This window comes from Sebastes umbrosus, chromosome 16 (genome assembly GCF_015220745.1).
Source record: "Sebastes umbrosus isolate fSebUmb1 chromosome 16, fSebUmb1.pri, whole genome shotgun sequence".
Lineage (NCBI taxonomy): Eukaryota > Metazoa > Chordata > Actinopteri > Perciformes > Sebastidae > Sebastes > Sebastes umbrosus.
In genome coordinates, this window is record NC_051284.1 from 31,713,702 (window position 1) to 31,735,400 (window position 21,699).

General features: G+C 40.6%; 1 protein-coding gene across 1 annotated transcript; it reads left to right on the top strand.

Annotated features, from left to right (window-relative positions):
* Positions 1 to 3,244: 3,244 nt before the first annotated feature.
* On the top strand, positions 3,245 to 21,377 carry coch (coagulation factor C homolog, cochlin (Limulus polyphemus)). Its single transcript, XM_037796275.1, has 15 exons — positions 3,245 to 3,314; positions 4,942 to 4,983; positions 5,146 to 5,190; positions 8,460 to 8,616; positions 10,788 to 10,921; positions 11,211 to 11,282; positions 13,103 to 13,159; positions 13,259 to 13,406; positions 14,481 to 14,584; positions 15,621 to 15,847; positions 16,768 to 16,882; positions 18,617 to 18,760; positions 18,882 to 19,038; positions 19,802 to 19,896; positions 20,764 to 21,377. Exons 2-15 carry the CDS (start codon positions 4,950 to 4,952, stop codon positions 20,934 to 20,936), a joined length of 1,662 nt encoding a protein of 553 aa, XP_037652203.1. The 5' UTR covers positions 3,245 to 3,314; positions 4,942 to 4,949; the 3' UTR covers positions 20,937 to 21,377.
* Positions 21,378 to 21,699: the final 322 nt, after the last annotated feature.

Sequence of the window (21,699 nt, forward strand, 5' to 3'; positions counted from 1 at the left end):
TGGTCGTCTCCATCTTGGTTTTTTGGCCATCACCATCTTGGTCTTTGGTCGTCACCATCTTGGTTTTTGGCCGGCACCATCTTGGTTTTTGTTCGTCACTATCTTGGTCTTAGGCCGTCTACATCTTGGTCTTTGGTCGTCTCCATCTTGGTTTTTGGTCGTCTACATCTTGGTTTGTTGGCCGGCACCATCTTGGTTTTTGGTCGTCTACATCTTGGTTTTTGGTCGTCACCATCTTGGTCTTTGGCCGTCACCATCTTGGTCTTTGGTCGTCACCATCTTGGTTTTTTGGCCATCACCATCTTGGTTTTTGGTCGTCACCATCTTGGTCTTTGGCCGTCACTATCTTGGTCTTAGGCCGTCTACATCTTGGTCTTTGTTCGTCACTATCTTGGTCTTAGGTCGTCTACATCTTGGTCTTTGGTCGTCTCCATCTTGGTTTTTGGTCGTCTACATCTTGGTTTGTTGGCCGGCACCATCTTGGTTTTTGGTCGTCACCATCTTGGTCTTTGGTCGTCACCATCTTGGTTTTTTGGCCATCACCATCTTGGTCTTTGGCCGTCACTATCTTGGTCTTAGGCCGTCTACATCTTGGTTTGTTGGCCGTCTCCATCTTGGTTTGTTGGCCGTCTCCATCTTGGTTTTTGGTCGTCTCCATCTTGGTCTTTGGTCGTCACCATCTTGGTCTTTGGTCGTCACCATCTTGGTTTTTTGGGCGTCACCATCTTGGTTTTTGTCCGTCTCCATCTTGTTTTTTATGCATAAAGCATCCCCTGCTTTATGGGACCATAATTAAGCCTTCTTTTATCAAAGAACCAGATCTTTTCTAACACAGTTGTTCATGTTTTGTTCTGGTGAGAGTTTCATGTCCATCAGAGATTTGAAATGAACCTTTAACTTCTAGAAACCCTGATCATAGACACACTGTCACAACCTGCAAACGGCTGTTGTTGAGGTTTTATGTGACCCTGAGACTCTAAACCAGACTTCAAAAGTAGAACAACTAGTGTTTTTAATAATAAAGAATACATGTCCTCTGGGGGAAGAAACCATCCTGGATGATGTTACGCTGTTCAGAAATAATAATCGTCCAATGTTCCTCCTCTTATCGTTATACAATAGCACCTCTGAGCTACAGAAAGCTGTGCAGCGTTCATACAAAGATCTTCCTGATAGTCATCAGCTCCTAGAACTCTGGCAACAGGACTGTTTTGACTGAAGCTTCCATCACATGGGAAAATAGTATTAGTGTTGCTGAGGAGCTGAGCCCCAAAACAGACTTTTGATCAGTCGAATCCCTGAAAACTGCGTCCTAAATGTAGTTGATTTCACATCTGAAACAAGTTGATACTGAACCGCACACAGAGATTAGTCTTACAGCATTGTTCGTTGTTATATTTCATATCTAATTATCTGTGTGTCGCTCTATGAAAGCCTCCGGTAACATTCCTCCCAGAGACTTTTTCTTCGCCCTTCTCATTTTACCAGCTGCATGCTGGGAGCTGGCCAAGCTGAATTCCTGACCGCCGCTGCCTGGTCCGCCTGTATACCTGCACACAGGTAACATTACCAAGCTGGCCCTGAGCGCCGCCCGGCCCTCCACAACAAGCAGAGCTTCAGAGGTGATAGAACGAGGCCAACGTGACGAGTCCTGAAGCTACGAGACAGAAACCCTGTAGAAGATAACATATCAGGGATTCTTCCTGTTAGCCGACGCAAACCTGAGACGTTCCCTTGTTTTTCAACTAATATGACCATTTTTGCAAAGAATAGACCTTTTTTGTTTCAATGTCATGATGAGGTCATGATGAGGTCACGGTGTTAGCTGGAGGCTAAACAAAGGAAACACTGGAGGCTAACACTGGAGGCTAACTAACGCTAGCAGTGGGCTAAAGTTACACATCTAAAATGTCCTCTTGTTGTTGTCGGCTGAATCCAGATATCAGACATTAGAGATGATAAACAATCTCAATATTAGATTGTCTTTTTTAACATTACTTTTACGTTACTTTAATTTTCACATGGACACCAGGACGAGACGTTGTTTCTAACGTAAAAACTGACTGGATACACAAGTCAACAATAAACATGATTCATTAAACAATAAACATGATTCATTAAACAATAAACATGATTCATTAAATAATAAACATGACTCATTAAATAATAAACATGATTCATTAAACAATAAACATGATTCATTAAATAATAAACATGACTCATTAAATAATAAACATGATTCATTAAATAATAAACATGATTCATTAAACAATAAACATGACTCATTAAATAATAAACATGATTCATTAAACAATAAACATGATTCATTAAATAATAAACATGACTCATTAAATAATAAACATGACTCATTAAATAATAAACATGATTCATTAAACAATAAACATGATTCATTAAACAATAAACATGATTCATTAAACAATAAACATGACTCATTAAATAATAAACATGACTCAGCTGTTGAATCATTCATTAATAAACATGACTCAGCTGTTGATTCATTAATTAATAAACATGACTCAGCTGTTGATTCATTAATTAATAAACATGACTCAGCTGTTGATTCATTAATTAATAAACATGACTCAGCTGTTGAATCATTCATTAATAAACATGACTCAGCTGTTGAATCATTCATTAATAAACATGACTCAGCTGTTGGTTCATTCATTAATAAACATGACTCAGCTGTTGAATCATTCATTAATAAACATGACTCAGCTGTTGAATCATTCATTAATAAACATGACTCAGCTGTTGAATCATTCATTAATAAACATGACTCAGCTGTTGATTCATTCATTAATAAACATGACTCAGCTGTTGAATCATTCATTAATAAACATGACTCAGCTGTTGATTCATTCATTAATAAACATGACTCAGCTGTTGAATCATTCATTAATAAACATGACTCAGCTGTTGAATCATTCATTAATAAACATGACTCAGCTGTTGATTCATTAATTAATAAACATGACTCAGCTGTTGGTTCGTCACTAACTGTGGTCAGCAGTTTTTCATTATTCTGTTGTTCATTCTTTCTTATTTTCTCTCTCAGGTCGACCCGTCATGAAGCCCCTCCCACCTCCCCTCTGATGTCATAGCTGTAAGGTGTGTGTGTGTGTGTGTGTGTGGGTGGGTGGGTGTGTGTGTGTGTGTGTGTGTGTGTGTGAGAGAGCTTATTTAAAGGGCTGCCTCTCTCTCGCTGGGCGATCGACACCAGCTCAGCATCACCAGTTCACCGCTTGCTGCTTCCAGGGAATAAACTCTGAGAGACGACTGCTGAAGAAACAGTCAGTAAGACCACTGAGTTTACTGCTTTCTCTACTGACCGCATGGATGGATGGATGGATGGATGGATGGATGGATGGATGAAGAGATGGATGGATGGATGGATGAAGAGATGGATGGATGGATGGATGGATGGATGGATGGCTACTATATTAACTGGCTGATTTAAATCCAAACAGAGTGACTCTTACTGTTTTCTTTCCCAAACTTTACTGACTGTCTGACTGACTGACTGACTGACTGACTGACTGACTGACTGTATGTCTGACTGTCTGACTGACTGACTGTCTGACTGTATGTCTGACTGTCTGAGTGACTGACTGTCTGACTGACTGACTGACTGACTGACTGTATGTCTGACTGTCTGACTGACTGACTGTCTGACTGTATGTCTGACTGTCTGAGTGACTGACTGTCTGACTGTCTGACTGTCTGACTGACTGACTGTATGTCTGACTGTCTGACTGACTGACTGACTGACTGTATGTCTGACTGTCTGACTGACTGACTGACTGACTGACTGACTGACTGTCTGACTGTCTGACTGACTGACTGTATGTCTGACTGTCTGACTGACTGACTGTCTGACTGACTGACTGTATGTCTGACTGTCTGACTGTCTGACTGTCTGACTGACTGACTGTATGTCTGACTGTCTGACTGTCTGACTGACTGACTGTATGTCTGACTGTCTGACTGACTGACTGACTGACTGACTGACTGACTGTATGTCTGACTGTCTGACTGACTGAGTGACTGACTGACTGACTGACTGACTGACTGACTGTATGTCTGACTGTCTGACTGACTGAGTGACTGACTGACTGACTGACTGACTGACTGTATGTCTGACTGTCTGACTGACTGACTGGTAAACCAGTTAGCTGGTTTCACCAACGGGCTGAATAGTTTACTAACTGGTTTACATGTAGTTTACTGAATGACTTCATTTGTCTGTTAACCGGTTTACTGACTGATTAGTGACTAACAGTTTATGGCTGTCTGGTTTGCTTAGTTAACTAGTTGTATAACCTCTTTGACTAGTTACTACCTGATTTACTGAGTTAACTAGTTGACTGACCTGTTTAACTAGTTACTGCCTGGTTTACCCGTAGGGAACCTGCTTTGCTGACTGGTTCTGTACAGTATTAACTCATGTAAGTTAACTGTTAAACTGTTAACTGGTTTACTAGCTGACTGACCAGCTGATTGAGTGACTGGTTTCACTGGTTGTTTACTGGTAAAGAGGTTAACGTCTGGTTCATCCTGTATAACCAGGTTTCCTGTGTGTGTATATAGTTTACTGACAGTGTGATAACATATATAAACAGATATATATATGAGTATTTACTGACTGTTTCTGATCACATATAACCATGTTTGGGGTGTATATAGTTTACTGACGGTGTTCTAACGTATATTAACAGATATATATATATGAGTATTTATTGAACATGTTTTGGGTGTATATAGTTTACTGACGGTGTAATAACGCATATTAACAGATATATAGTATTTATTGAACATGTTTGGGGTGTATATAGTTTACTGACGGTGTGATAACGTATATTAACAGATATATATATGAGTATTTATTGAACATGTTAATGAGGTCAGTCTGTGTTTCAGGTGCAGAGATGTCTCAGCTGTCTGTCCTGCTGCCTCTCACAGGTACGCTGCTGTTCTTCTTTGATTCTATTTCTATTTGATTCTATTTGATTTAACTCTGTTGTATTGTGTCAGTCTGTCTGTGGTTTAACCTTCTTTATCTGTGTTTGTTGTGTGTTTGATGACGGGTTAATGTGATCTCTCTCTCTCTCTCTTTGTCTGCAGGCCTTTTCTTCTGGATCTCCTCAACGTCTGGCTCAGAATCCAGTGGTCAGTGCTGAATGTTTTAATGCTTTAACCGCCTTTCTAAATCAGAGTGTTAGGTACGCTTACCTGCAGGTAACCATGACAACGGTGAAACTCACCTAAACTGACTACAAACACACTTTAAAACAAGGAGTTGAATTTAAACACAGACACTCTCTTTGTTCGCGGCCCGGGGCTCACGGGTCCTAATTCAGTAGCAGATATCTGTAATTCACACTGCGGATATCTGCAACTGAATATCTAGAAATCTGTCATGAGGAAGTCGTTAGTCACGTGAGTCGTTAGTCACGTGAGTCGTTAGTATCGTGAGTCGTTAGTCACGTGAGTCGTTAGTATCGTGAGTTGTTAGTCATGTGAGTCGTTAGTCACGTGAGTTGTTAGTATCGTGAGTCGTTAGTATCGTGAGTTGTTAGTCACGTGAGTTGTTAGTATCGTGAGTCGTTAGTATCGTGAGTCGTTAGTCACGTGAGTTGTTAGTATCGTGAGTCGTTAGTATCGTGAGTCGTTAGTATCGTGAGTTGTTAGTCACGTGAGTTGTTAGTCACGTGAGTTGTTAGTATCGTGAGTCGTTAGTCACGTGAGTTGTTAGTATCGTGAGTCGTTAGTATCGTGAGTCGTTAGCCATGTGAGTTGTTAGTATCGTGAGTCGTTAGTCACGTGAGTCGTTAGTATCGTGAGTCGTTAGTCACATGAGTTGTTAGTATCGTGAGTTGTTAGTCACGTGAGTCGTTAGTATCGTGAGTCGTTAGTCACGTGAGTTGTTAGTATCGTGAGTTGTTCATCACGTGAGTCGTTAGTATCGTGAGTCGTTAGTCACATGAGTTGTTAGTATCGTGAGTTGTTAGTATCATGAGTTGTTAGTCACGTGAGTCGTTAGTAACGTGAGTCGTTAGTCACGTGAGTCGTTAGTATCGTGCGTCGTTAGTCACGTGAGTCGTTAGTATCGTGAGTCGTTAGTCATGTGAGTTGTTAGTATCGTGAGTCGTTAGTCACGTGAGTCGTTAGTCATGTGAGTCGTTAGTCACGTGAGTCGTTAGTCACGTGAGTTTTTAGTATCGTGAGTCGTTAGTCACGTGAGTTGTTAGTATCGTGAGTCGTTAGTCATGTGAGTTGTTAGTCATGTGAGTTTTTAGTATCGTGAGTCGTTAGTCACGTGAGTTGTTAGTATCGTGAGTCGTTAGTCATGTGAGTTGTTAGTCATGTGAGTCGTTAGTCATGTGAGTCGTTAGTCACGTGAGTCGTTAGTCACGTGAGTTGTTAGTATCGTGAGTCGTTAGTCATGTGAGTCGTTAGTCACGTGAGTTGTTAGTATCGTGAGTCGTTAGTATCGTGAGTCGTTAGCCATGTGAGTTGTTAGTATCGTGAGTCGTTAGTCACGTGAGTCGTTAGTATCGTGAGTCGTTAGTCACGTGAGTTGTTAGTATCGTGAGTTGTTAGTCACGTGAGTCGTTAGTATCGTGAGTCGTTAGTCACGTGAGTTGTTAGTATCGTGAGTTGTTAATCACATGAGTCGTTAGTATCGTGAGTCGTTAGTCACATGAGTTGTTAGTATCGTGAGTTGTTAGTATCATGAGTTGTTAGTCACGTGAGTCGTTAGTAACGTGAGTCGTTAGTCACGTGAGTCGTTAGTCACGTGAGTTGTTAGTATCGTGAGTCGTTAGCCACGTGAGTTGTTAGTATCGTGAGTCGTTAGTCACGTGAGTCGTTAGTATCGTGAGTCGTTAGTCATGTGAGTTGTTAGTATCGTGAGTCGTTAGTCATGTGAGTCATTAGTCATGTGAGTCGTTAGTCACGTGAGTCGTTAGTCACGTGAGTTGTTAGTATCGTGAGTCGTTAGTCACGTGAATTGTTAGTATCGTGAGTCGTTAGTCACGTGAGTCGTTAGTATCGTGAGTCGTTAGCCATGTGAGTTGTTAGTATCGTGAGTTGTTAGTCACGTGAGTCGTTAGTCATGTGAGTCGTTAGTATCGTGAGTCGTTAGTCACGTGAGTCGTTAGTCATGTGAGTCGTTAGTATCGTGAGTCGTTAGTCACGTGAGTCGTTAGTCATGTGAGTCGTTAGTATCGTGAGTCGTTAGTCATGTGAGTTGTTAGTATCGTGAGTCGTTAGTCATGTGAGTTGTTAGTATCGTGAGTCGTTAGTCATGTGAGTTGTTAGTATCGTGATATACTAGCTTATCATGAAGGAGGTTAAATAACGCTCCGAACTGACACTAAATTTTGGCGACGAAAAACTGTCATGTCCATTTTCAAAGGGGTCCCTTGACCTCTGACCTCCAGATATGTGTAAATGGGTTCTATGGGTACCCACGAGTCTCACCTTTACAGACATGCTTTAAGCATGATTGGAGCATATTGTTTTATGCTAAATGCAGTACCTGTGAGGGTTTCTGGACAATATCTGTCATTGTTTTGTGTTGGTTATTGATTTCCAATAATAAATATATACATACATTTGCATAAAGCAGCATATTTGTCCACTCCCATGTTGATAAGAGTATTAAATACTGGACTAATCTCCCTTTAAGGTATTAAATAATAGCACTGTAGTTTATTCTGACTCACATCCACCGTCCTGCTGCCACTAACGCTCACTAGAGCTCCACATGTGGATTCATCCGCCGCTGAAAATAGTCCCCAACTAATGCACCATTTCCTCCTGTTGGTTTGATGAAAACTACAGTGAGCAGCTGTTTTATCTTCTTCGTCTTCGTCTTCATCGTCTCTTTGATGAATTATTTCGGTGGTTTCCAGGAACAGTCGGAGGTAACTCTAAACCTCCCTCCACCACTTGTTGTTGATCCTCTGAACTGGGGTTTTTTCTCTGTTTATTTTGAGCCTGAATCATAAAAGAATGTCTGAAATTGAAACTCTTAATAGATGAAACAGATGAAAAGGTCCTTTTATCCCGAGTCAGTTCTTTCAAAGAGCACATGTATTATTATTCTGAACTCTCTCTCTCATGAACAGTATTATATAACAGTAAACCTTTCATAACATTTCTTCCCGTCAGACTCATTTTTATACTTTTTAAATGTGTTATTATTTTAACTTTATATCACTTACAATTTAATCTATCTTAATCTTTAATCTATTTTCTAGTTTCTTTTCTTTACATTTTTACATTAAAATGAGACTAAAGCTGAATCCTTCATTCTCTCTCTATTATTTAAATTAAAAAACATTAAAAAATATAAAAAAATCCCAAATGAACTACAGTGTTACAGTAGAGTATTTCATATTTCTGACTTGTTGATGCGTGTCGTTGATCAGTGCCGTACCCGGTGACCTGTGGGATGCGTGGCGCTGACCTGATGGAGGACGGCGTGCTGGTTCTGTGTCCTCCAGACTGCACCCAGTGGAGGGTGTCGGTGTTTGGGACGGGGGTCTACGCCTCCGTCTCCTCCGTCTGTGGCGCCGCCGTCCACAGGTGGGACTTTACATTTCACTCCTGCTGTCTGTTGTTCTTCTCTCTCTGGTTTCTTCCAGATAGAACTTCACAAATGTTCTGAAACATTAAACATGGAGTCAGCGTTTCAGAGCCGAGCCTGAACGTCACGCCGAAGCAGATCTTTATGCTGATCGTTAGTCACCGGAGTCGTTAGTGTCGTTAGTCACGTGAGTCCTTAGTATCACGAGTCGTTTGCCCTGTTAGTCACATGTCACGAGTCGTTAGTCACGTATCGTGAGTCGTTAGCCCTGTTAGTCACGTGAGCCGTTAGTATCATGAGTCCATAGTCACGTGAGTTGTTAGTATCTTGAGTCGTTTGCCCTGTTAGTCACGTGAGTTGTTAGCATCGTTAGCCCCTTTAGTCACGTGAGTCGTTAGTGTTGTTAGCCCCGTTAGTCACATGACAAGAGTCGTTAGTCACGTATCGTGAGTCGTTGGCCCTGTTAGTCATGTGAGTCGTTAATCACGTGAGTCTTTAGTATCATGAGTTGTTAGTCATGTGAGTCGTTAGTATCGTGAGTTGTTAGTCATGTGAGTCGTTAGTATCGTGAGTTGTTAGTCATGTGAGTCGTTAGTATCGTGAGTTGTTAGTCATGTGTAGTCATGTGAGTCGTTAGTATCGTGAGTTGTTAGTCATGTGAGTCGTTAGTATCGTGAGTTGTTAATCATGTGAGTCATTAGTATCGTGAGTTGTTAGTCATGTGTAGTCATGTGAGTCGTTAGTATCGTGAGTTGTTAGTCATGTGAGTCGTTAGTATCGTGAGTTGTTAATCATGTGAGTCATTAGTATCGTGAGTTGTTAGTCATGTGAGTCGTTAGTATCGTGAGTTGTTAATCATGTGAGTCGTTAGTATCGTGAGTTGTTAGTCATGTGTAGTCATGTGAGTCGTTAGTATCGTGAGTTGTTAGTCATGTGAGTCGTTAGTATCGTGAGTTGTTAATCATGTGAGTCGTTAGTATCGTGAGTTGTTAGTCATGTGTAGTCATGTGAGTCGTTAGTATCGTGAGTTGTTAGTCATGTGTAGTCATGTGAGTCGTTAGTATCGTGAGTTGTTAGTCATGTGAGTCATTAGTATCGTGAGTTGTTAGTCATGTGAGTCGTTAGTATCGTGAGTTGTTAATCATGTGAGTCGTTAGTATCGTGAGTTGTTAGTCATGTGTAGTCATGTGAGTCATTAGTATCGTGAGTTGTTAGTCATGTGAGTCATTAGTATCGTGAGTCGTTAGTCATGTGAGTCATTAGTATCGTGAGTCGTTAGTCATGTGAGTCATTAGTATCGTGAGTTGTTAGTCATGTGAGTCATTAGTATCGTGAGTTGTTAATCATGTGAGTCGTTAGTATCGTGAGTTGTTAATCATGTGAGTCGTTAGTATCGTGAGTTGTTAATCATGTGAGTCGTTAGTATCGTGAGTTGTTAGTCATGTGTAGTCATGTGAGTCGTTAGTATCGTGAGTTGTTAGTCATGTGAGTCATTAGTATCGTGAGTCGTTAGTCATGTGAGTCGTTAGTATCGTTAGTATCGTTAGCCCCATTAGTCACATGAGTCGCTAGTCAGTGAAGTTAACGTCAACCGCGACCGTTTCCTAAGCCTACCTAAGTGGATGTGTAAAAGTAAACATGAAACATGGAGTCAGCGTTTCCGAGCTGCCCCTGAACGTCACGCCGAGGCAGATCTCTATGCTGATTGGTTGAAGGCAGACAGGTTAGATGGAGGTTTTTGTAGCAGGTGTGGTTGGAGTGTAGATTTACAGACTGGACAGCAGCTGCAGATGTGACGTAATAAGGAGCAGCATGAGTCCTGCTGTCTGCTGAAGCTCAACCAAACACCAGGAAGGAATGTGGAGGACTGAAGGATTAAGCTCTCAACCCTGGATGACCTCGTCCTTCCTCTGCAGAGGGCCAACGGGGGGGAAGTCTGCTGCTTTACATCTCATCTTCCTGTCCTCTCTGTTGGTGTTTCTCTTCTCTGAAGTCTTTTATCCAACAATACTTCCTGTTCTAAGATCCAGGGTCAGTATGAAGACTTTGGGGTTAAAGTCCTCGTCATTATCCGCGTTGTAATAAAGCAGAATTACCCTGTAAACATTGTGTTCATGAGCTGACGGCAGCTTAAAGCTGTGTGTGTTTTGTATGTATCTGTGCTCTGCAGGGGGGTTCTGGGTGCGTCCGGCGGCGCCGTCAGAGTTCACAAGGAGCTCGGACAAATGAACTACTTGAGCTCCTACGCCCACGGCGTCAAATCACAGCCCCTGTCCCGCTGGACCGCCTCCTTCAGCCTCACCAGTAGGTGGAGCCGCTTCATCCATTCATTTGTTGATTGATTCATTACAATTAACTATGGACAATCATGCGATTAAATATTTGAATCGATTGACTAATAACTACGTTTTAGTATTTTCATGTGAGGCCTTTGTAACTCTTAATATTACTATACTAATACTAACATCTTTCTCCAAAGATTAAACTGAGAAACTGAGAAACTGAAATGAAGGAAATATTCCAGAGATGATGTTTGTTTATTACATTTAATATAATAAACTAATGACCGTGTCCTCTATGTTTGTGTGACCAGAACCTGTTAACGTCCCACTGGAGTTGACCAGTGAAACCAGTAGCGCAGCTCTACCTGCAGCCGCTCTACCAGGTAGATAATATATATTATTATATACGACGATGATCACTTCCTGTTAGTGGAGGGAACCAGAGAGATGATCACTTCCTGTTAGTGGAGGGAACCAGAGAGATGATCACTTCCTGTTAGTGGAGGGAACCAGAGAGATGATCACTTCCTGTTAGTGGAGGGAACCAGAGAGATGATCACTTCCTGTTAGTGGAGGGAACCAGAGAGACGATCACTTCCTGTTAGTGGAGGGAACCAGAGAGATGATCACTTCCTGTTAGTGGAGGGAACCAGAGAGATGATCACTTCCTGTTAGTGGAGGGAACCAGAGAGATGATCACTTCCTGTTAGTGGAGGGAACCAGAGAGATGATCACTTCCTGTTAGTGGAGGGAACCAGGGAGACGATCACTTCCTGTTAGTGGAGGGAACCAGAGAGATGATCACTTCCTGTTAGTGGAGGGAACCAGAGAGATGATCACTTCCTGTTAGTGGAGGGAACCAGAGAGATGATCACTTCCTGTTAGTGGAGGGAACCAGAGAGATGATCACTTCCTGTTAGTGGAGGGAACCAGGGAGATGATCACTTCCTGTTAGTGGAGGGAACCAGAGAGATGATCACTTCCTGTTAGTGGAGGGAACCAGAGAGATGATCACTTCCTGTTAGTGGAGGGAACCAGAGAGATGATCACTTCCTGTTAGTGGAGGGAACCAGAGAGATGATCACTTCCTGTTAGTGGAGGGAACCAGAGAGACGATCACTTCCTGTTAGTGGAGGGAACCAGAGAGATGATCACTTCCTGTTAGTGGAGGGAACCAGGGAGATGATCACTTCCTGTTAGTGGAGGGAACCAGAGAGATGATCACTTCCTGTTAGTGGAGGGAACCAGAGAGATGATCACTTCCTGTTAGTGGAGGGAACCAGAGAGATGATCACTTCCTGTTAGTGGAGGGAACCAGGGAGATGATCACTTCCTGTTAGTGGAGGGAACCAGGGAGATGATCACTTCCTGTTAGTGGAGGGAACCAGAGAGATGATCACTTCCTGTTAGTGGAGGGAACCAGAGAGATGATCACTTCCTGTTAGTGGAGGGAACCAGGGAGATGATCACTTCCTGTTAGTGGAGGGAACCAGAGAGACGATCACTTCCTGTTAGTGGAGGGAACCAGAGAGATGATCACTTCCTGTTAGTGGAGGGAACCAGAGAGATGATCACTTCCTGTTAGTGGAGGGAACCAGGGAGATGATCACTTCCTGTTAGTGGAGGGAACCAGAGAGATGATCACTTCCTGTTAGTGGAGGGAACCAGAGAGACGATCACTTCCTGTTAGTGGAGGGAACCAGAGAGACGATCACTTCCTGTTAGTGGAGGGAACCAGAGAGATGATCACTTCCTGTTAGTGGAGGGAACCAGAGAGATGATCACTTCCTGTTAGTGGAGGGAACCAGAGAGATGATCACTTCCTGTTAGTGGAGGGAACCAGAGAGATGATCACTTCCTGTTAGTGGAGGGAACCAGAGAGATGATCACTTCCTGTTAGTGGAGGGAACCAGAGAGATGATCACTTCCTGTTAGTGGAGGGAACCAGAGAGATGATCACTTCCTGTTGGACTACAGAAATACATCATCCCAGCAGCTCTCTTCAGCTGTCTTTGGGGGAAAATGCTTTTTGGGCCGCAGGGAGTGCTAATGGCCACTGGAAGAAATTCTTCTCCTCCTCCTCCTCCTCCTCCTCCCTCCTCCTCCTCTTCTTCCTGAAGCTTCCAGACACAACAGGAGTGTGGTGTTTCCACCAGACAGCCTGTGTGTCCTCAGCTGACCTCTATGTGTGTTTGTGTTGCAGCAAAGAAACCACAGAAGAAGCCCTCAGTGAAGAAAGCTCTGACAGGCGGGAATAAAGGTACGCTTTGTGCTCGGTGTGCTGCAAAACTTTAAAGACTGAACATGAGTTATCTTTTGTAGTAGTAGTAGTGCACCATGTGTTAATGTGTGTGTGCAGACTGTCAGATGGATATCGCCATGGTGATCGACAGCAGCAACAACATCGGGCAGCGGAGGTTCAACCTGCAGAAGAACTTCGTCGCCAAACTGGCGGCCATGTTGAGAGTCGGATCAACGGGACCACATATAGGAGTGATCCAGGCCAGGTCAGACACACACACACACACACACACACACACACAGAGGCAATGGTGTAAATTATTAACAAATTCAGATTTAAAAATGAATATTTTCCCCCGGTTTATTTTATCTTTATGCCTACAATGACCCGAATACACCATCGTAAGATTGGTACGTTGATATTAAGTCATGCAAAAATAAAATATAAAAGTTTTGACTTACTAAATAAATAAATAAATAAATATTAATAAAATACAAAGAATTTTCTGGAAAATGGCTGAAGTAAGTAAATCAACCAAATAATTGAGATATTAATGAAATTAAATATCTGGTATGAAGTTTACTTGTGTATTTAAATTGTGTTTACTTTAAAAAATACGAAGGAATGTGACTTTTTGGTATAAATATATTTTTCTCGGCAGATTAAATTTAAAGAAGCTTCAGTTAAGAAATAAACTAAACATTAAAAAAAAAAAAATTATTTAAAAAATCCAGCAGAGCTACGCTTCCGCCATTTTGGACTGAAAGAGACGACCAGACGCCAGTAAAACGTCCTCCTACAAAGAGACGTACCAAAGTAAAACTACATCATTTCTATTTTATTGTCATATTCTGCTGAAATGTCCCGTGTTGAACAATAAATTATTATAAATATAATAAGCGTTTTCAGCCTTTTCTTCTCCGCTACATCTCAGAGATGCTTTCTACTCCACTACATTTATCTGACAGCTGTAGTTACTTTACAGATGAAAACCAGGTGTGTCGTCCAGATGTGTTGATGTTGAATGTTTGTGATGAACCGAAGGATGAAGAGTAAATCCTCCTCTTCGTCTTCATCCGTCTGAAGCTAAATAAACTCTTTAAAAAGTCTCTCTGATCAGCTGGAAACATGAGAGATACTGTACGTGGTTCTCACAGATGATGATCTTAATATAATCCAGAAACATCAGATATATAAACGGAAAACACTGACTGGGGACATTTTACTGACACATCTTTACTTTAACTACATTTAGCTGATAATACTTTATATATATATATATATATATATATAACAACATGTTCAACTCACGTGTCTTTCACCTGGATTGTGTGAGCAGTGATTCTCCCAAGACTGAGTTCTTACTGACCAACTACACTCAACCTAAAGAGCTGCTGTTTGCCATCAAGGAACTGGCCTACCTGGGAGGAGACACCAACACAGGTAATACACACACAATACACACACAATCGCACACATGCAAGTTTGTATTTTATTGGGGGATATTTATTTAACGATTTCTAAACAGATGTTTTTAACGTCAGAATGGATATATCTGCTTCATCTGAGTCTATGTGGAGGTAGAAGGAAGTCAGCGCTTTTATTGTGGTAGTCTGAGTAACGTGACGTCATATCTGTTCCGTATCCGTCAACCAAAACAAACCTCAGAGAGTCTAAACCGTTGGAGGGTCGTCGTGGATACGACCTGCACCCTCCCATGTTAAATCCAGCGTGGTAAACACTACACATCCAGTAAAGGATGGAAACACTTTGGGTTTCACACATTGACAGGAAAAGCAGAGCCAGACAGAGCAGAGCTAAAGCTGCATGCTAACTTCTAAAAAAGGACAAAATATGTCAGAAAATAAGTCTGAACAAAGGCTGAAAAAAGTCAGAAAAATGTCTGAAATAAGTCTGAAAAAAGGGTGAAAAAAAAAGCCAAAGTATGTCCGAAATATGGCCCAAAAAATATCAGAAAAAGGCCGAAATATGTCCGACAAAAAAGGCCTAAAAAAAGCAGAAATATGTTCAAACAAAAGTCCAAAAATAAGTAAGTCTGAATAAAGGCTGAAAAATGTCTGAAATATATCCGAAAACAAAGGCTGAAAAAATGCCAAAATATGGCCCAAAAAAGGCGGAAATATGAATAATGATTTTTGGGTTGCTGGATAATAAATACTTCCTGCCAATGACTGATATATTTGACTTCAGGACATCTCTGACTACATCCATGCTGAAAAGAGAGAAGAAGTGGATCATTCAACTTGTTCCCTTCATGGTCTAGTGTTAATAGCAATAAATCATAATATTGAATCACAATACTTAAGAATCAGACGTGTCCACATCCGTTAGAAAAGAACACCGAGATAAAACAACAATTATTTTGTTAACATTCATCGAGTACAGCTCCCATGAGGCTTTGCAGCACCATTAAATGTCTCTTGATCTGGTCTCTTGCGTCGTCGTCGGCCTCATGCAGGTAAAGCCATCATGCACACGGCGGAGACCTTCTTCACCCAGGAGAACGGCGGGAGGCGGGGTCACCCCCGGGTGATGGCGGTGCTGATCGACGGCTGGCCGTCCGACGACCTGGAGCAGGCGGCCATGTTGGCCAGAGAGTCCGGCATCAACGTCTTCCTGGTGTCCGTGGCCAAACCGGCGCCCGAGGAGCTCGCCACGGTGCGAGACAAGGACTTCACGAAGAAGGTTTATTCACGTTATTCACATTTATTAAACGTTTAAAAATGAACCTCAGCTGAAGGTCATTTAATACACACTACCGAGGAAAGGTTATGAATCAGCTGTTTTTATTTATTGATATTATGTTCTTCAATATTTACTACTTTAACAGAGAAAAAATACAGTATAATTCAGACAAACAATGTATTATTATTTTAATAATAATTAACAAATAACAGACTTAAAACAAAAGAGCAAAAAGTTATATATATATATATATATATATAAATATCACCACAATCAATTGCTGACAAAAGTGTCACTTGAATAATTTTTTTCCTTAGAAATAATAGAAAAAATAAATTATAACATGTAAATTGTAAACTAAAACTACTTTTTGATAATATATTTATATATAAATATATTTTCGTATATTCAATTTACAGTTCGTAATAACAATAGTTTATCAGCATTCAAAATTGAAGTAAAATTAAAAAAAAAGAATAGAATAAAATTAAAAAAAAATTAAAAAGATTTAGATTTTTTAAGTCAGCATTATCAGAAGCTAAAACAAACATTTAGTCAAAATTAATAGATACTAAGTAAAAAAAAATGGAACTTTATGCACGTCAAAAGAGATAAATAAAAATACGTAAAAAGTCACAATAATTACTTTTAAGGCCAACCTTTACATTTTAGGTTAAAATTGCAAGTGTGATACAAAATAAAACTTTATACATTTAAATTATATTCAAAATAATTAAATAATAAGTCACAATTTTTACTTTATAAGTTAAAATATGATATACTAAGTAAAAAGGACAAGTGCAATATATATACATATATATACAATATACGTATATATATATTTTATACATGTGTGTATATATATGTATATGTATATAAAACGGGTTTCCATGACAACCGCCCGCCTCTTCTCCCTGCAGGCGGTGTGTAAAGACAACGGTTTCTTCAGTTATTTGATCCCGAGCTGGTTCAGCACCACCAAACATGTCAAACCTCTCGCTCAGAGACTCTGCTCGCTGGACGGCCTGCTCTGCAGTAAGATGCAACTACTACACGACATACACAGTACACTACATACTACTACTACTACTACTACTACTACATACTACTACATACTACAGCACTACAACATACCACTCAACAACACATCGGTCAACATTTTTTGGGTCAATTTTCAGATCATTTGTCAGACTTTTTTTCGGACATTTTTCGGACAATTTTCAGACATTTTTTCTGATATTTCTTTTGACAATTTTCGGACAATTTTCAGACTTTTTTCATCATTTTTTGGACAATTTTCAGACTTTTTTCGGAAAATTTTCGGACATTTTCAGACTATTTTTCGGAAAATTCTGGGACATTTTTCAGACTTTTTTCATAATTTTTCGGACAATTTTCAGATTTTTTTCAACATTTTTCTGACTTTTTTCATCATTTTTCGGACAATTTTCAGACTTTTCGGAAAATTTTCGGACAATTTTCAGACTTTTTTCGGAAATTTTTCAGACTATTTTTCGGAAAATTCTCTGACATTTTTCAGACTTTTTTCAGACTTTTTTATTATATATATTCAATTATTTCTCATCATTTTTCGGACAATTTTCAGACTTTTTTCATCATTTTTCGGACTTTTTTCATAATGTTTTGGACAATTTTTCAGACAATTTTTCGGAAAATTCTCGGAAAATTTTCAGACTTTTCGGAAAATTTTCGGACATTTTTCAGACTATTTTTCGGAAAATTCTCGGACATTTTTCAGACTTTTTTCATAATTTTTCGGACAATTGTCAGACTTTTTTCATAATTTTTTGGACAATTGTCAGACTTTTTTCATAATTTTTCGGACTTTTTTCATCATTTTTCGGACAATTTTCATAATTCTTTCATAATTTTTACAGACAATTTTCAGACATTTTTTCGGACATTTCTTTGGTCATTTGTCGGACAATTTTCGGACATTTTTCAGACTTTTTTCATCATTTTTCGGACAATTTTCGGACATTTTTTTGGACATTTCTTCGGTCATTTGTCGGACAATTTTCGGACATTTTTCAGACTTTTTTCAGACTTTTTCAGACTTTTTTCCGATTTTTTTTATTATATATATTCAATTATTTTTCATAATTTTTCGGACAATTTTCAGACTTTTTTCGGAAAATTTCGGACAATTTTCAGACTTTTTTAGGAAAATTTTCGGACATTTTTCAGACTATTTTTCGGAAAATTCTCGGACATTTTTCAGACTTTTTTCATAATTTTTCGGACAATTGTCAGACTTTTTTCATAATTTTTCGGACTTTTTTCATCATTTTTCGGACAATTTTCATAATTCTTTCATAATTTTTACAGACAATTTTCAGACATTTTTTCGGACATTTCTTCGGTCATTTGTCGGACATTTTTCAGACTTTTTTCATCATTTTTCATACAATTTTCAGACTTTTCATGATTTTACGGACATTTTTCAGACTTTTTTCATCATTTTTCGGACAATTTTCAGACATTTTTCTGGCTTTTTTCATCATTTTTCGGACAATTTTCAGACATTTTTTCGTACATTTTTTTGACAATTTTCGTACATTTTTCAGACATTTTTTCGGACATTTGTCGGACAATTTCACAGTTTCACAGTTCAGTTCAGCCTCTCCTGGACCTGCAACAACAACTAATAGTTCATGTTATGTTGCCACACGTTGTGTTCGTGCACATTTCATGGTTGTAAGAGTGTCAAGCTGAGGACGTGTGGATAAATAAATGTGTGTTTTTAAGGTAAAACCTGCTACAACTCGGTGAACATCGGCTTCCTCATCGACGGCTCCTCCAGCGTCGGAGACGGAAACTTCCAGCTGGTCCTCGAATTCCTGGCAGGAATCGCCAAAAACTTTGACATCTCAGACGTCGGTGCTCGCATCGGTCAGCTTCACGGGATGGAAGTGATTTGATTATATAGATTAACCAATTAACTCATTGATAAGCTGACTGTGTGTGTGTGTGTGTGTGTGTGTGTGTGTGTGTGTGTGTGTCGGACGTCCAGGTGCGGTGCAGTTCACCTACGATCAGCGGCTGGAGTTTGGCCTGTTTGACTACTCCAACAAAGAGGACTCCATCAACGCCCTGGGGAGGATCCCCTACATGAGCGGAGGAACGGCCACCGGAGCCGCCATCAGCTACACCACCCAAAACCTGTTCAGGTAACACCACCCAAAACCTGTTCAGGTAACACCACCCAGAACCTGTTCAGGTGACACCACCCAGAACCTGTTCAGGTGACACCACCCAGAACCTGTTCAGGTAACACCACCCAGAACCTGTTCAGGTACACCACCCAGAACCTGTTCAGGTAACACCACCCAGAACCTGTTTAGGTACACCACCCAGAACCTGTTCAGGTAACACCACCCAGAACCTGTTCAGGTACACCACCCAGAACCTGTTCAGGTAACACCACCCAGAACCTGTTCAGGTGACACCACCCAGAACCTGTTCAGATACACCACCCAGAACCTGTTCAGGTAACACCACCCAGAACCTGTTCAGGTACACCACCCAGAACCTGTTCAGGTAACACCACCCAGAACCTGTTTAGGTACACCACCCAGAACCTGTTCAGGTAACACCACCCAGAACCTGTTCAGGTCAAAGTCTCTTTTAAAAAAAAATGATGTTTCAGAAATATGTTTAGTTTGTTTCCCTGCTATGTTAGTCATCTCAAAACCTCTGGAATTTGATAACGAAATGACAAAATGTTTGTAGCAAAACCAACATTTAAATCAAATATTTCCAGAAACAACTGACAGGAGAAAAACAGCAGAATGGAGCTGCAAAGTTTGTGGAAATATTAGATTTAAAAAAAATAACTCTGAAGTGCTGTAAACTCACTCCTGTGACCCAATCACGGAGTAATGTTCAGATTGCATTAGAAGTTAAACTGAATTAGTTGTTTTTCTTCACCAGGCGGACGGGACCAGGCCGCAACTTCCTCATTGTGGTGACAGACGGACAATCGTATGACGACGTCAGACTTCCGGCGATGGCTGCACAGAACCAAGGTTTGTCTTCAAATAACGGAAAAACTAGAATTACCGTCCCGCGGTTGGTATCCCTCCACCAACCAGTCAGGTTACAGTTTACATCCATGTCTGCCCAAAATATCATCACTTTATCCTGTTATACATTTAAGTTATGGCCAAAAATCATGTTTTGTGAGGTCACGTTGACCTTTGACCGCCAAATTATAATCCCTTCATTCTCGAGTCCAAGTGGTCGTTTGTGCCAAATTTGAAGAAATTCCCTGAAGGCGTTGCTGAGATATCACGAAAATGGAGGGACATGAGGTCACAGTGACCTTGACCTTTGACCACCAAAATCAGTTCATCCTTAGGTCCAAGTAGACGTTTGCGCCAAATTTGAAGATATTCGCTCAAAACTTTCTTGAGATATCGCGTTCACGATAATGGGACGGACGTGAGGTCACAGTGAAATTTACTCAAGGCGTTCCTTAGATATCACAAGAATGGACGGTTGTGAGGTCACAGTGACCTTCAATCTTTGACCACCGAAATCTAATCAGGTGATCCTTGAGCCAAATGGACGTTTGTGCCAAATTTGAAGAAATTAGTTCAAGGCGTTCCTGAGATATCACGAGAATGAACTGACGTGAGGTCACAGTGACCTTGACCTTTGACCTTTGACCACCAAAATCAAGTAGGTTCATCCTTGAATCCAAGTAGATGTTTGTGCCAAATTTGAAGAAATTCGATCAAAGCGTTCCTGAGATATCGCGTTCAAGTGACTGGGACGGATGGACAGGACGGACGGACAGGACGGACGGACAACCCGGCGCCGACCCATACCGACGGCAGTTTGTGTTCTGTTCTCACTGAAATGTCCCGTTTCTCCCGTCCACCAATCACCAGGCATCACCATGTACTCGGTGGGCGTGGCCTGGGCACCCATGGAAGACCTCAGAGCGATGTCGTCGGAGCCGAAGGACAGCCACACCCTCTTCACCAGAGAGTTCACCGGCCTCGCCGAGTTCATCCCTCAGCTGGTCCGAAGCATCTGCCGAGACTTCACGGAGAACAACTAAGAACACACACACACCCACACACACCCACACACACACACACACACACACACACACACACACACACACACACACACACAGGTTTGTACTTCTATACTTGTGAGGTCCCTCACTCACATACCTTACCTAGCAGCTAGCACCGAATCCTGAAACCAAGTCTTTAACAAAGAGTAGAGAAGCAAAGAGGCGAAACTCTGGTGCTTTTTTGACAGTTAGATGGCGCTAGGGTAGCGCTGCTGCCATTTTGGACTGAAAACGCCAGTGAGTCTGTGTCCATGGATGTATAAAGAGACGTCTGTTCCCAGTAGGAACACCTAGAACATCCCTCATTTAAATCATTATGTCCTAAAGGTAGTAAAATGAACTAACAGCTGTTTATACTTGCTTTTCGGGCATTTTAAGGACATTTTTCTGATTATTTTTTTGTTTTTAATTTCTGACATTTTTTTTACCTTTTTTTCAGACATTTTTTAAAACTTTATTCCGACATTTTTCTGGCATTTTTTCTGACTTTTTTTTTTTCTTACTTTTTCTCCCACATTTTTTTTTACTTTTTTCTGACTTTTTTTTAAAATGTTGTTTTCTGACATTTTTCAGACCATGTTTTTGGCTTTTTGTTGGACATTCTTCTGACTATTTTTTGGATATGTTTTATAAATGAATGACTCAACTTACCAGTAGAAACACTTAAATATCCCTCATTTAAATCATTATGTCCTAAAAGCAGATGAATCCAGAGTTATTTTCCTCGCCATAATGAACGGTC

Excerpts from the sequence above, each read along its gene's own strand:
- coch (XM_037796275.1), top strand. The coding sequence starts at position 4,950 with ATGTCTCAGCTGTCTGTCCTGCTGCCTCTCACAG. Across the intron at positions 13,160-13,258 it reads TCTGACAGGCGGGAATAAAG|ACTGTCAGATGGATATCGCC; the intron begins GTACGCTTTGTG and ends GTGTGTGTGCAG. Across the intron at positions 16,883-18,616 it reads GCTGGACGGCCTGCTCTGCA|GTAAAACCTGCTACAACTCG; the intron begins GTAAGATGCAAC and ends TGTGTTTTTAAG.